We start from the raw sequence: 15,819 nt of genomic DNA, 5'->3' as shown, positions 1-15,819 counted from the left end.
CCAAGGTCACGCCATTGCTCTCCAGCCTGGGCAACAGAGTGAGACTCCATCTCAAAAAACAAAAACAAAAACAAAGAAAAAATGAATAAATAAATAAACATCATTATCTGCCATCCATTGTCTTGCACACAGTATTTAAGATGGTTTATTGATAAAGCAGCAGCTCTACTTGGCAAGTTCCTCGTGTAGGAGGGGTGCCATCATTCTCATTTTACAAGAGGTGGAAACTGAGGCTCAAAGAGATTAAGCAGTTTGCCCAAGAATCTCCAGTGTGCTCTTCTCATAATGCATGAGATTCTGACCAAATGTCACCAGATGCCCCCTTCTGAGTGGGAGAACAAAGCCCAGGCAGATGCTAACTCCAAAAATTTCTCCCCAGGAAGTCCAAATCCTGCCCCAGTGCTTGACATCCTATTGAGTATTGGACTCTGGACTTGTCTGACTTGGCCATCTCTCTGGTGAGTCTTATATCACTCCAGCACCCCCACTTTTCTTTTCTTTTTTTTTTTTTTTTTGAGATGGAGTTTCGCTCTTGTTGCCCAGGCTGGAGTGCAATGGTGCGATCTCGGCTCAATGCAACCTCTGTCTTCCGGGTTCCAGTGATTCTCCTGCCTCAGCCTCCTGAGTAGCTAGGATTACAGGTGCCTGCCACCACACCTGGCTAAGTTTTGTATTTTTAGTAGAAATGGGGGTTTGCCATGTTGGCCAGGCTGGTCTCGAACTCCTGACCTCAGGTGATCCACCTGCCTTGGCTTCCCAAAGTGTTGGGATTACAGGCGTGAGCCATCGCATCTGGCCCATTTTGAACTAATACAAATGATCTTAATCTCCATAAAACCCCTACTAAATAGAGCTAGCACCCCAATTTACAGATGAAGATATTGAGGCTCAGAGGGGTTAAGGAACTTGCTCAGGGTCCCCACTGTTGGAACAATTTGCACCCAGGCAGCTGGGCTCTATGGCCCCAACGTCCTCACACTGAGAGCTCTGTGTCTACGTACCTGTCCTAGCTCAGTGAGGGGAGCCTGTCCTACACAAGGCTAAAATGCCCTATACACCACCAAGCACGGAGTAAGGCAAAGGTGCCCTTTTGCTAAATTCCTACCTTCCTGGGCCGCGCACGCTGTGAGAAGGTAGCATCGCCTGCCTGCTGGGTATGGATTCAAGTCACGTCCAAAGGGGAGCAATCAGCACCTTCCAGGGAGATGGCCATGCTCTAGGCACAGGCTGGAAAATCAGACTCCCACTGGGAAGGTTGAGAGGAGCCAGATGCCGTCTGGAGCACCCAAAGCACCAGCTGCTGGTGCTGACCTCAGTGTGCTCAGCTCTATCAGGGATGTGCCAGGAAAGTGGAGAAGGGGACACGACAGGAAGCGCTTATGCAGCCCCTTGAGGGAGCAGGCACACTGGGGTGGGAAGGAGAGGGTGTTCAGTCAACCCCACCCAAGCCCCATACTCAGGAGGCTGATAGATCCTACAAGCTGACCTGGGAATTGTGTGATCAAAGAAGGATGGTAGGGAGAGAGGCGGAGGGGACGTGATTATTTATGGCCAGGAGACTGTGGACAGAACCTAAGAGGTGGCAACTGATTCGCTAGTCCTTCAAGACAGAGGGGAAAGGGAAAGACAGAAAAGTACAAACAACTCATAAAAGAGAAAACTGAGCTCCTCCACAGGGAACTAGAAAAGGATTTGACCCAAAGTAGGTGCTCTAAGGAAACCTGCAAGTAATTAACCAGCAGGGTTTATGATGAAGGCTCTCCTCTGGTCCCATAACACCTAGCAAGGGGCACAGGAACATGCTTGCTGAGGAGCCAACTTCACCTTCTGCAGCGTGACTCGCTGCCATGCTGTGCTCTGGGTGACACTTGCAGATGGCACTGCAAGAATTACACCCAGAGGGGCTGCAATGAGCAAGAAAGGCTCACAGAAAGGTTGGGGGCCCAGGATGGGGCAGGATGTGGACTTAGTTCAGGGTAGGAAGATAACAGAGGCAAGAACCAGCAAGGCAAAGGGTAGGAATGAGCCAGGGTGGTTCATGGGACAGAGAGGCCCTGAGCTCCTCCACTGGGGACAGAAGGGGGATGGTCACATTTGTGGAGCCTCACACAAAACCGAGAACAGAGCAGGTGCTGGATGCCTGCCGCGTGGATGAACAAGGGGACTTGTCGCATCTGGGGAGAGGGCAAGAGAGGGTATCTTTCCGGTTTCAGTTAGGAGTTTTAGGCAGAAAAAAAACCCTCTTCCAGAATATAAGTGCCATGAGAGCAGGGTTCGTCCTGCTCAGCTGTCAGTGCCAGGCGCGCAGTTGGGGCCTGGTAAGTACTTATGTGATGAGGAAGGATCAAAGTGATCAAGGAATCTAAAAGGGGGCAGGGCAGGTAGGTGAGGCCTTAGCCGCTGGGAAAGTGGAGGGATCCCTTTCTATATGGCAAAAGCAGCCGAGTGTAGCTGGCACAGTGGAGCAGGGCACCTGTGATCAACCAGCCTGGTTTGCCTGAGACCGAGGCATATCCCATGGTGCGGGATGTTCAGTGCTAGAACCAAGAAAGTCCTGAGAAACACAGGACAATTTGGTCGCCCCAGGTACAGGTCTGCCTTCAGCAGCATCCTATAGCTACCAACCGATGGTACCAACTGCACCTGATGGTACCAATGGCATCTCTAAGGTGCCTCAGAGTGAGTGAAGCGCTTCCAAATCCATGGGCTCTCCTAAAGCAACCACAGATCTGTGAGCTAGGCCAGGCTGACACTATGATTTCACTTCACCAAACAGGGACACAGGTCCAGAGGGTGAGTGAACTGTACAAGGTCCCACAGCAGGTAAGCTGCAAAGTCAGGGCTGATGTTCTGCCCGTCACCTCCCCTGCCTTTCCATACACTGGGGAGACGTGACATGGAAAAGCGCTGTCTGCTGAGCACAGCTGTGGGATGGGCGGACGTCGTCCAGGCATCCCCAAGGGCAGGGGGGCTCGGGGGCTCCAGGGAAATGGGCCCATCTGGCCTTCTGTTCTAAAATTCTGGCACTGGGGGAGCAGGCGGCCACCATCTGGGATATGGGAGAGAAGATGGGGCGGGGGTGCTGTAGGCTGCTGCTCCACTTGTCCCACCAACATCACCATTAGGGGGTCCCCTGGGTAAGGCCAGGATCTCTGAAGGCCCTTGTGAAAGGCAGACAGACCATCTAGTGACACATCCAGTAGCCCCTAGGCATAGAAGGGCCAAGCAGCCCTTGGTAGCTGGGCAGGGAACAGGCCAGGGTACAGGGAGAAGGGGAAGGGAGAGGGGAGAGGGAGGCAAGGAAGGAAAATAGAAGTGGAAAAAGCCTTCTAGAGCTGCCTTGCCCAGTGGCTGCTTTCAGACTATAGGTCCATCAGCATCGCCTTGCGGGGCTTGTTAAGATCCAGACTGGGCCCACCCCCAGTTTCTGACTCTGTAGGTCTGGAGTGGACGGAGAATTTGCTTTTCTTTTTTTCTCTTCTTTTCTTCTTCTTCTTCTTTTTTTTTTTTTTTTTTTTTGCTCTGCCGCCCAGGCTGGAGTGCAGTGGCGCGATCTCAGCTCACTGCAAGCTCCACCTCCTGGGTTCACACCATTCTTCTGCCTCAGTCTCCCGGGTAACTGGGACTACAGGCACCCGCCGCCACGTCCGGCTAATTTTTTATATTTTTAGTAGAGACGGGGTTTCACCACGTTAGCCAGGATGGTCTCCATCTCCTGACCTCATGATCCACCTGCCTCGGTCTCCCAAAGTGTTGGGATTACAGGTGTGAGCCACCGCGCCCGGCTGAGAATTTGCATTTCTAATATGTTCTCAGGTGCTGCTGATGTTGCTGGTCCTGGCGGCACACCTTGAGAATCAACGGCCCAGCTCAAGCGGTTCTGGGGGATGGGGCTGGGGGTTGGGGGCAAAGACACAAAGGACACGGTAGGGCTCCTGATGCTAGGAAGACCCACAGAGGTAAAGATGGCAGGTGCTGGAGCCTCAGTCCTCAAAATGCAGAGTGAGCTGGCATCATCTGGGATTAGGGGTGGGGTCTGTTTAAAATGCAGATTCTTGGGCACATTCCTTTTTTTTTTTTTTTTTGCGAAACAGGGTATCTCTCTGTTGCCCAGGCTGGAGTACCGTGGCGCCATCTTGGCACACTGCAGCCTTGATCTCCCAGGTTCAAGCAATCCTCCCACCTTAGCCTCCAGAGTAGCTGGGATGACAGGTGCACGCCACCATGCCTGGCTAATTTTTGTATTTTTAGTAGAGACGGGGTTTCACCATGTTGGTCAGGCTGGTCTCGAACTCCTGACCTCGAGTGATCTGCCTGCCTCAGCCTCCCAAAGTGCTGGGAATACAGGCGTGAGCCACTGTGCCCAGTCCTCAGGTATTTTTGATTGTCCAGGTCAAGTATGGCAACCAGGAGACAACACTGGAAAATAAGCTCCTGAGCGACTCTGAGGATGGTGGTGCAGGGACCATGCAGAGACGCACGGCAGCCCTAAGGGGGCACGGTATAAAAACACACATCTCAGGCTTCCCAAACTGCGATGGGCCTCGGAAACATTCATTAGCTTCATACCCTGACTCAGGCCCAGCTCCAACTTGGGGGCCGCTAGCCACACGTGGCCTTTTACAATTAAATAAAATGTATATCTCAGTTATTCAGTTGTACTAGCTACAGTTAAGCCCAGGGGCTACCATCCTGGGCAATGCAGACACAGACCACTTCCAGCGTTGCAGAAAGTTCTATCGGACAGCAGTGGCCTAGAGGGATCACAGTGTATCAGGTTCATTTCCCCATCTAAAAAATGGAGCTCCTCACAGGTCATTTGAGGGTGCCAAAGAGAAGAAAGACACCACCCAGGGTAGACATTTCTACCTCACACCTAAAGAACCACTGTACTGGGCCGGGCGTGGTGGCTCACGTCTGTAATCCCGGCACTTTGGGAGGCCGAGGCGGGCAGATCACCTGAGGTTGGGAGTTGGAGACCCATCTCTACTAAAAATATAAAATTAGCTGGGCGTGGTGGCGCATGCCTATAATCCCAGCTACTCGGGAGGCTGAGGCAGGAGAATTTCTTGAACCTGGGAGGTGGAAGTTGCAGAGAGCCAAGATCGCACCACTGCACTCCAGCCTTGTCAACAAGAGCGAAACTCCGTCTCAAAAAAGAACCACTGTATCCTGGTGGGAGGGAGAAGGCAGCCCAGGCTGGCAGGGGAGGCATCCGTGACTGCTCCAGAACCCAAGGGGTAGCCTCTGTCCCTGAGAGTGAACACCAGGGATGCAGGTTTGCCCCTTGGTCAGCTGCTGGTGCACCCAGGAGGTCTCGAAGGAGCACAGGAAGGCTGAGGGCTGGCACTGTGGAAATGCAAGCCCAGCAACTCCTCCCTGGCCTGGGAGGTTTAAGGGAATGCCACAGAGGCCTCCGGTGCTGGAAGAAGGGTTACCCCAGATCAGCGGTGACCCTCAGCCTGGGTCAGATGTTTGAAGCTGTCAGACAGCAGGGAACACTCATGTTGTGAAGGTGGCTGCAGGGCCCAGACCTGGCTGGCCCAACCTCCCCACCCTTCTCTGAAAGGAGAGATGGAGGGGGCGACTGGAGGCCAGGATGGAAAATTGAGTATTTAGATGGATGCTGACCAGCATCAGCCCCCAAATGACCACTTTCTGGTACCCTGATGGGGCACACCGAGTTCCTGCCTGATGCCTCCAGTGCTGGGGAACCCATTGCCTGCCAGGGCAGCCCATCCTGTTGCTGAACAGAAAATCTCTCTCACACTGAAGGGAAGTTGTCTCCCTACACCATAGCGTCTAAGCAGCAGGTGTCCTTCTATTCAAAACCCCAGGGCAAGGAGTGGTCCTGGGGCTTAGCAGTCATAAATATGCTATGAAAAAGGAGGGCCGGGCGCGGTGGCTCACACCTGTAATCCCAGCACTTTGGGAGGCCAAGGCAGGTGGATCACAAGGTCAGGAGTTTAAGACCAGTCTGGCCAAGATAGTGAAACCCTGTCTCTACTAAAAATACAAAAATTAGCCAGGTGTGGTGGCGAGCGCCTGTCATCCCAGCTATTCGGGAGGCTGAGGCAGAGAATTGCTTGAACCCGGGAGGCGGAGGTTGCAGTGAGCTGAGACGCACCACTGCACTCCAGCCTGGTGACAGAGCGAGACTCCATCTCAAAGGTAAAAAAAAGAAAGAAAGAAAACAAAACTGACAAAAACCCCAATCATTTCCCTTTCTAAAAAGCTACATCCCACACAAACAGACAAAAGTGATGCTGCTGGGTGTGGTGACACGTGCCTGTAATCCTAGCTACTTGGGAGGCTGAGGCAGGAGGATGGCTTGAAACCAGGAGTTCAAGGCTGTAGTGTGCAATGACAATGCCTGTGAACAGCCTCTGCACACCAGCCTGGGCAACACAGTGAGACCCTGTCTCTAAAATAAGAATCAAAATGTACATCACAATGCCAGAGATGTAACAAGGTGCTGGTTTTAATAATCGGGAAAAGATACCCGGATTTATGTCTTCCCCAAACCTTCCCAGTGCACCTGAGAGGTAGCCCTGTTTAAAGGGTTAAGGGAAGTGTGAGACACTTTGGGGATAAAGTACTTAAGACACGGTACTTCCAGATGTAGCTCCAGGACCATCAGCAGTGGGGCAGGGATGGACTGTATGTTAAAACTGCAGAACCTGGCCGGGCGTGGTGGCTCACACCTGTAATCCCAGCACCTTGGGAGGCCGAGGCAGGCAGATCACCTGAGGTCAGGAGTTCGAGACCAGCCTGGCTAACATGGTGAAACCCTGTCTCTACTAAAAATGCAAAAAATTACCCAGGTGCGGTGGCACGTGCGTGTAATCTCAGCTACTCGGGAGGCTGAGGCAGGAGAATCACTTGAACCCAGGAGACAGAGGTTGCAATGAGCTGAGATTTTGCCATTGGACTACAGCTTGGGCAACAAGGGCGAAACTCTGTCTCATAAATAAATAAATAAATAAATAAATAAATAAATAAATAACGCAGAACCCTGCAACTACTGTGTGATCCTACTTAGATGAGGTACCTGGAATAGGCCAACATACACAGACAGAAACTGGAATGGTGGTTGGCAGGGGCTGGGGGAGAGGGATGGAGAGTTAGGGTTTAATGGGCATGGTTTCTGTTTGGAGTGATGAAAAAGTTTTGGAAATGGATTGTGGTGACGGACCTCTAACACTGTGAATGTGCTTAATGCCACTAAATTGAATATCTAACAAATGGTTAAAATGGTAAATTTTATGTTACATACATTTTACCATAATACAAAAAATGCAATTAAAAAAAAAAGTGTGGAGTCAGTTTCTGGGGTGGGACTCTGCATTTGAGCCCACTGATGTCAGGGCTCAGCTCCTTGTGGGTGGAAAACACACATCTCGTCAGTGGAAAAACACACATCTCAGGCTTCCCAAGCTGACGGGCCTTGGAAACACTCATTAGCCTTGTGCCCTGACTCAGGGCCAGCTCTAGCCACATGTGGCCTTTTACAAGTAAGTAAAATGTAAATCTCAGTTCTTCAGTCGTACTAGCTGCATTTAAGCCCAGAGGCTACCATGCCGGGGAGGGCCACACGCAGAGTCTCCTCGCAACCTCCCAGGCCCCTTGGCTTCCCTCCCCGAAGAGTAGAGAGTAAACAGAACCCCCCCCCCCCCACTGGCTCTCCACTGTCTGGCTGACATAGGTAGAGATGCCAGAGGAAGCAATGACAAGACCCAGCCGATGTTCGACCACCTGAACAGCATCACGCCTGACGATGAAAGGGACCCGGGGCGGGGGATGGGGTGGGAAGGGTGGGGGCCATGCTGGGGAGCATGGACGAACAGGACCCACATGTGGCCCAGAGGTGAATCACAGGATAATAAGGGTTTGGTGTCCTTTGTCTCCTTAGCACCCTGCCCAGTGCCTTGGCTCCTCTGCGGGGCTCAAGGAGCCAGGAATTCAGGATGAATGGGAAACACGGAGTGCTGATGGGCAGCCTGGAGCCGGGAGGAGGGTGTCTGAACAGCCGCCACCAAAGCCTCCATGTGCTGTCTCACTGCAGGGCAGTCTTGTGAGTTCACAAGACTGAGAAAGGCATGTGCCTCTTTCTAGTAGATTCTGGGAACACATGTGCTCGGACAGGGGTTGGCACAAAAAGGAAAAAAAGCAAGATTTAACTTAGATGGCCATCTACCTGACTGTGTACTTCGGGCCACTGGTGGGAGTGAAAAGGTGCTGGTGTGCTCTGATCATGAATTGTCCCTGTGCTGCAGCCTGGGCAACACAGCGTAAACCAGAGTATGTGCCCTCCTGGGTTTCTTACTCTAAAATTAACCCAATCCCAGGAAAGCAAAGGGCAGAGGTTCTCAATGTCTGATCTGTGGAATGCCAAAATTACGCAGGGTACTTGATACAAATCCGGATTCCTGGCAGGGGAGGGGAGCCTGAGAATCTATACCTTAGCAAGCACCCCAGACCACTGCAATCCCCGAAGTCTGAAACCCGCCTTGAATGGGTTGGATAAGGTTGGGAAGACGGCAAAGGGTGAAAACTTCCAGTGCTACCAAGACGTTCCCATGACTTTTCTTTCTTTTCTTTTTTTTTAAGACAGAGTCTTGCTCTGTTGCCCAGGCTGGAGTGATCTCAGCTCACTATAACCTCTGCCTCTTCTCCTAGATTCAATTAATTTTCCTGTATCAGTATTCCGAGTAGCTGGGACTACAGGCATGTGCCACCATGCCCGGCTCATTTTTGTATTTATTTTTTAGTAGAGATGGGGTTTCACCACGTTGCCCAGGCTGGTCTTGAACTCCTGACCTCAAGTGCTCCGCCTGCTTCGGCCTCCCAAAGCGCTGGGATTACAGGTGTGAGGCACCGAGCTCATGCCTTTTCTAAGGTTTCATATCTGACCCTGGAAGCCTCCCTGTGTGACATCCTGGAGTATGGTCCCTTCCTAGCCTTGGGCCTCAGTTTCCTCACCTAGTAGAGGGAGCGGGTTGACCCCATCCCTGCAGAGGTTTCCCTCTCAGGGCTCTGTGTTCTAGGTTTCCAAACGGTTGTGGCAGGGGGACCTCCTGTCAGGAGCCAGCTTGCCTCTGGCTTCTGGCTAGGGTGAAGGGGTAGGGGCAGAGTCTCCTGTTGACAGAGACCGAGGACCACTCTGGGCCCCAGAGGCCCCCCTCCCAACTGGCTCTGGCTGATTGGAACCCAGTGAGCCGAAGGTGCTAGGAAGAAAAATCCCATGACTTTCAGCAGCTCAGCCTCTGCTCTGTGGCTTCGTAGCCTGGGGAATTGTCAGCTGACAAGGAAACCGCAGGAGAAAGGGTCCTGGGAGGGCAGCATGGCAGCCTGGAACAGCTACTTTCCACAACCAGTATAACCTCTCCATACCTCAGTGGTCTCACCTGTAAGATGGGGAGAACAGCAGCTGGCTGACAGGAATGGGGGGATCAACAGGAATACATGGAACAAGGTGCTTGGTTCTTGCTCGGCCCTTCCACACTAATGGGACCCAACTGAATGAAAATCCACATTCTTCCCTGCCTGGGCACACAGAACTTCAAAGTTAGGAACATGCTGCTGAGGCTGCGCTGTGAGGGGAGGGAATAAGGCATCCAGGAAATAGCAGCTGTTGTTTTTACTTCTCTCCAATTCCCCAGGAGAGCTTTTCTGAAACTTCTGTACAATTAAAAGGTAGTGAACACAGTCAATGCCTGTGATAAAGTTACAGCCTGAACTAGTTGGGAGCCTGAGCCAGCCTCCAAATCCAAGAAGCAACAAAAGACGAGGCCACTGGCAGCTGCGGATTAGCCACCAGGTGCCAGGTGGAGGGCGTTTCCCAAAACAGTCCCCAGTGTCCAGCACGTAGACTGAGGACAAGTCCCACTCGGAGCCCACCAGCTCCCTGCTCCTTAGGCCAGACTTAGCGTCACCCAGTTCAGGCCTGGGACAGCAGGCAGCACTTGCGTACCTATTACACTCTTCTGGCTCTGAATTTCCTCCAAATTGGGTGCCACTGCAGCACGTGATGGGCTAATGCCATTTGATGAGGGCCCCAGGGAATTGCCACAATTGATATCCTCTAACTGACCTCTCCTGAAGGCATCCAAAAAGCAGACGAGAGAAAGCCTGGAGTCCCCACCTTCATAGAGGCCGCCCCACAGGAGACAGAGGTTGTCCTCGTGGACAGGAGGCAAGCCTGACCTTCCCTCTCCCTTGAAAGGCACTCATGTGACACCCGCAACGTACGACGCACTCACGGAGAGTAAACCCATTAAAACAACTCGCCCGCACACTATAACCATGCCTGTGTCTCTGGAGTGTTTACAGCCCTTAGTGACTCACAACAAACACGGGATCCCCAGGGCGATGGCTTCGGCCGGCTTTAATGACATGTTGGGTGTGCTTATCTGCTGGGACTAAAATCTGTCTACGCGCAAATGTGCTGACGTTCCACTTTTGTCAGCTTGCCGTGTTACGGATGAGGGAGGCTAACTCCAGAGCCAGGGGTGCTATTTTCCTCCTGAGATGATTAAAAAATGAACAAATTCTTCCTCCAGAATGGCTGGAGGGTCCTGGCAAATTGTCCAGTTCACTCAACTGGAATATTACAAAGAACATAAATGATGCTTCGTGCCCATTATGGAGATTTCGTGATGACTCAGAAGGCCAAATAAGCAGCTAGCCACCCTTTGGAGTCACCTGTTTGAGTAAATCCCAATATTTCAAGCTTCAAAAATAAAAAAAAAAAAGTATTATATATATTTTAAACACATATACATCAAGTCCTTTGGCATGTGGAGGAACAGGAATTCCCGCTGCTTCCATATGGCACGGACCCAGCATCAGGCTCCACGGGGGGAAAGGATGTTCATCACACAGATTCCTGTCCAATTTCCAACAACTCTGAGGTGGGTAATACGATTTCCATTTTACAGAAGGGTAAACTGAGGCTCGGGACATTAAATAACTTGCTTAGGGGCATATAGCTAGCAAGGAGCAGAGCTGACAAATTCAAATCAGTGTGTGTTTGAGTCCAAAACCGGTGCCCTGTACCCACTATGGTGTGCCGCCAGCCTTGGCAGAAGGATAAAGTTCTGTCCATCTCACTGGACCACAACACAGGGTGGAGGGCGGAGGGTGCCGGGCCGCAGGTTGAGACTCCTCGGGGATCCTCGGGGATCTCAGCAGTGGCTTTCACCCCGATTGTCCAGAAGAACCAAGCCCTCCATTGCCTCCATCCTGCCCTCGCCCTGCTAGCAGAAGTATGCTCACACGAAACCCACCAATGGGTTCTAGTGGGCAGCTTCCTAAAAGCATTCTTAATTCCAAGCAGTGGAGATTGCATCTCATCCAGTCCCAGCAGAAGTCCTTTTCAGAACGGCTCACAGAGAGCTGACCTCCCACTGAAATTGCTAACAGCAGAAAGATAAGCAAATGCTTGAGTTGCTTAAAACAAGGAATGTCAAGGAGAGGACAAACTTTTTTTTTTAATGATAAAAATTTAAAGGAAAAACAGACCAGAAACAATGTGGATCTACTTTCTTAAGAGCAACATGAAGTCTTTCCATACTGCTGAGGTCTACAGTCTGGGATAAATTCCTGGTTGGGACACCCACTGGCTGCGTGGCCTTGGGCAGTTACTGAACTGTTCTAAGGACTGGTTTCCCCATCTATGGATGGGGTTAGCAACTGCACTTCCCCACTGGGTTGCTGGGAGGCCTCGTGAAGACAAGGCATCCTGTTTAGTTCACGACACAACTAGTCTCCGGGAGGGTACAGTGCTGGGAGCCAGTACACAAAGACAAAGACACACAAGCGCCCCAGTCCCCTCAACCGCGGGTTTCATGTAAAGAGGAGGGGCAAGAAGTGATAAGAACCCAAACGATCATCATAATAAAATAATACAGAATTTTTAAAAAGTAGAGGACATGAAGAGGCAGGATAAGGCCACGTGGCTTTCTGAGCTCCAGGTTAAGAGAAATGCCAAATGGAGCAATAGGGTTAGAGTGCAGATGCTTCAGTTACAGACGTGTAGGGTGCTTCGTCTACAAAGACACTAATTTCTCATCACCTTTAAAAAAATGGCTTAGTTCCTTTAGCTGATCAGCAACACCCTCTTGCCTTAGAAACTCAGCACCTACACACCTCACTTCATCCTGGAACATGCTCCTCTGTCCACCCTACCAAAAAGCTAAGCAGCGTCCGCTCCCATCATTCTAACCCCTCCCCGGCTTTATTTTTCTGCATAGCACTTATACCATCTCTGGACATATCCTGTGCCTATTTGCCTACTGGAAATCTCCTCCCACAGAATGTAAGCTCCATGGAAACCAGGGCTGCAGTCATCTCCTTTGCTGCCATATCCCTGGCAGCTACAACAGTGCCTGGCCCGGAGCAGATGCTCAAGAAATGTGACCGAATGAATGGACAATGAAAGATCGAAGAACCGGATTCCTGTTCCCAGCTTAAGAACCTCCAGGGAGCACATGGCTCACTCTGAGGGGGCTCTGGAACGATCTGCCCCTCAGATGGAGTTATTCCCTTGGTGCCAACAGGGGCACTGACTTGTGGAGCATCTCAGAGTAAAATACGATCAAGGCAGAAGCAGGTGCGGATTGTGTAAACAGCCAACGTCTGCACCTCCTGCTCCAGTCCCTGGGTCATGCACCCTGGAGGCCAGAGCTGTCACCATCACGGGGCCATCACCTGCTGATCTCAGGACATTCTCCCTGAGCAATTCAAGGTGTTTGGGCCTCCATCCCAGCCAGCCAGCATCCTCTCTATCTTTTCCCTTCCCCACATCTCTGAAAGTGCCAATTCACAGACTCTTCCGTACAACAGGGCACCTCTTTCAGCTCCTTAAACTGAGCAGCACGTTCGACTTGGGACCAAGTGCTGAGATTCGAGGAACAGCCACCTCACAGCCTGGCCGAAATGTTTATTTCAGCAACAAGTTCAGCTTGCAGCTTTGAGCCAGAGTTCCCATTGCCCTCCTAGAGGAAAGTCCCTTGTAACAGCCAATGGTTTCAGAAACCATTTCCATGGCAGGCTGTCCTCAATGCCTGGCCATCATGGAAGTCTCAGAAACTCGATTTGGTCTTTAAGAACCAGAGACCAGAAAGGGTGAAGGGTAGTAGGGTAGAGAAAACTCCAAACTTTCTGGTTTAGCTGCTGGTCTGATCTTGTTTCATGGCAGTGATGTCATCTGTAAACTGGGAAAAGAGATTTCCAATGTGCTGTCTTTTAAAACGGACAAACCATAAGGGCTGCAGGAATAACCACCACCCCTAGACCTAGGAAACAGGCATTCCTGGGCTACACAGTGTCATTAGGATATTATTATGAACACACAAATGGAGTCTATATAGACACAAAGTAAACAGCCCTATCTCCACCTAGCCATCTCCTGTACATGTTTACATGAAAACAACTTCCACTGACACAACACTCAGCCTCAGATCACTTAAGTATTTTACAGACAAGACAAAAGTCATCTTGACTTAGTTCATGAAGGTGGAGATGGAGCAGAGAGCGCCACCATCTGATGGGAAACTGAGTCAGTGGGAGCACTGACAGGTCATCTAGCAAGCATGTAATGTCAGAAGGAGCTGAGGACATAACATGCATTAAGCATTTATGGTGAATGAGGGAAGGTGTTTTACACACACCATCTTTGGAATGACAAATCTTTCGTTGGTGCTATTATTTCCACTGTACAGATGGGTAAATTGAGTCTCAAAAAGATGAAGCAACTTGGCCAAACTCTCCCGTTTGCTTCCTCTTCGCATCGATGCTGTTTTTTTTTACATCAACCCGTCTTGGACTCTGCTATGTGTAACTGAGGAGAAGGTGGGAAAAGGCAAACTCCAACACAGGAGAGAAGACTGCCCTGACACCCAGAGGCGGCATTCCATCTCCTGGGGAGGCTACCACAGGCAAAAACAGGAATAGGGGGCCTTGCGTTTGGCTTTTTTCTTACAGGAAAGAGATGATTATTAGGGAAATAAGCCCGTGTGCTCCCCAGCTAGAGAGCTTGCTGCCTGGGAGAGGTACTACGGTGCTAAGACTTTGGATTTCCACGGACAAAACTGAGAATTCCAACACCATGATTTAGGACTCTGGGAACTTGGGCAAGTCACTTAACCTCCGGTCTTTTCTGTTCTTATCTGCATGTAGATAACACAGCCTCACTCCCAGGGTTGTGATAAGATTTTAAGGATATGTTGCATGTGAATTACTGTAACACAATAGGTGTTCGATGAATAAGGAATAATTATGTTGTGCCTCCCCCTCCCGTTTTTCCCGGAAAAAGTATTCAGAACTTGGACCTGATGATGGCAGCCCCTTCTCAGAAAAGCCCTTCGTCTTCTAAGGTTTCTTCCTATTCCAGTCAAGAGGACTCAGGGGTTCCTGTCTCCCATCCCCATGCCCTAACCTGGGGGGAAGGGGGAGGGGGAAGGGAGACAGCACAGGCCTGAGTGGGATGGAACGGGCACACCCACTGGGAACACTTTAACAGTAAAACGCTGTTCTCCACTTGGGGCGGATTAGCCAACGACAGGCAATTAGATCACTGCATTTGTGTCTCCACCTCTGCAATTTCTCTTTCTGCATTACTCGGAGTTCAAGTGTATGAGAAACGCAGCAACCTCTCCGCTCCTAGCAAATGCGAGGCATTAATTTCACCTCCGAGGGGCGGCGGTGAAGGGGGTTCCCCTCTGCACTCCGCGGTGGCCGCCAGATGGCTCACAGGTGCGGTCCCAGGGGGCCGAACCAACTTCGTGCAGGGCTGGCCCCTTTCCCACGCTTCCCCCAGCAGACGCGGGGTCCAGCCCAGGGCTGGGTCTCCAGGCGCCGCGGGATCGCCGGGCTCCGGCAAGCGCGGCCCTAGTCCTCCGGTGCAGCCCCGAGCCCCGGTCCCCACGCCGAGGAACTCACTCCGCGTCCCGCGCGCCTCCCGCTGCACCCGCCCAGGGCTCGGGGCTCCGCGCGCTGCGAGAACTTTGCCGCCAGCGGCTTCCCGATCCCGGATCCGAGCGCCCTCGCGCGCCCGGCCCCGGCGGCTCCCGGGCCTGCGTCCGCGCCGCCCGCCCCGCCCCGCGCGCACCTACCGGGCTGGCTGCAGTCGCCATCCGCTCGGACCCGGGGAGCCCCGGCGCGGGGCCGATCGCCGGGCCCCGCCGCGTCCACGCACTGCTCGCAGGCTGCGAGTCCCGGGGGCCGCGCGGGCCCGGCCCCCGCCCCGCAGGAAGGCGCCGGCTCGCCCTGCGCCGCGAGCTGGCGGACGCGCTCCCACGAGCCCGAGTCGGCCGCTCGCATGCCGGGTGCCCGGGGGGCGCTGCCCGCGGCGGCGCGAGGGGCTCCGACGGCGCGCGCCGGGCTCACAGTCCCTGGGGTCGCCGCCGCATCGGGGCGCAGCCGAGCGCCGCCCCCGCCTCCCGCCCGGCCGCCTGCGCTCGCCGGACCAGGGCTCTCCGGCCGGCCGGACGCCGGGCGGTCAGCGGCTGCCGCACGCGAGGAATTCGGCCGCGGAGCCTCTCACGTGGGAACGACTCCCAGTCCCGCGGCTCCTCCTCCCGCTCCTTCCGGGCTGGCGACGGCCGAGGCTCGCCCCGCCCCCGCCCCGCCCCCGCCCCCGCCCCTCCGCGGCGCCCAGACTGGCCCCAGTGCCCGGGGAGCGCCGCCGCGTCGCCCCATTGTGCGCCTGGCCCCCGCCACTCGGTGCATCCCCGACGCGGTCATGCCCGGGGACACGGAGGGTCAGAACGATGACCGATGTCACCGGGGGGACTCGAGCCCCGGTCTTTGAAAGCC

The 15,819-nt window shown here is 52.9% G+C and overlaps 1 protein-coding gene across 2 annotated transcripts in view; it reads right to left on the bottom strand.

The window, feature by feature from the left end:
* Positions 1–15,554, bottom strand: part of KAZN (kazrin, periplakin interacting protein) — a 194,866-nt gene extending 179,312 nt beyond the window's left edge. The window contains exon 1 of one of the 2 annotated variants that reach the window (XM_025367047.1): positions 15,117–15,554. In XM_025367047.1, the coding sequence (XP_025222832.1) occupies positions 15,117–15,324 (208 nt within the window). In that variant the 5' untranslated portion in view covers positions 15,325–15,554. Of the gene's footprint in view, positions 1–9,973; positions 10,213–15,116 lie in introns of those variants that run through there. The other variant, XM_025367054.1, reaches the window with a different exon arrangement.
* Between the last annotated feature and the right edge of the window lie 265 nt (positions 15,555–15,819).

The sequence above is a fragment of the Theropithecus gelada genome, chromosome 1, assembly GCF_003255815.1.
Source record: "Theropithecus gelada isolate Dixy chromosome 1, Tgel_1.0, whole genome shotgun sequence".
Taxonomy (NCBI): domain Eukaryota; kingdom Metazoa; phylum Chordata; class Mammalia; order Primates; family Cercopithecidae; genus Theropithecus; species Theropithecus gelada.
This window is presented reverse-complemented; position numbering and strand designations above follow the sequence as displayed.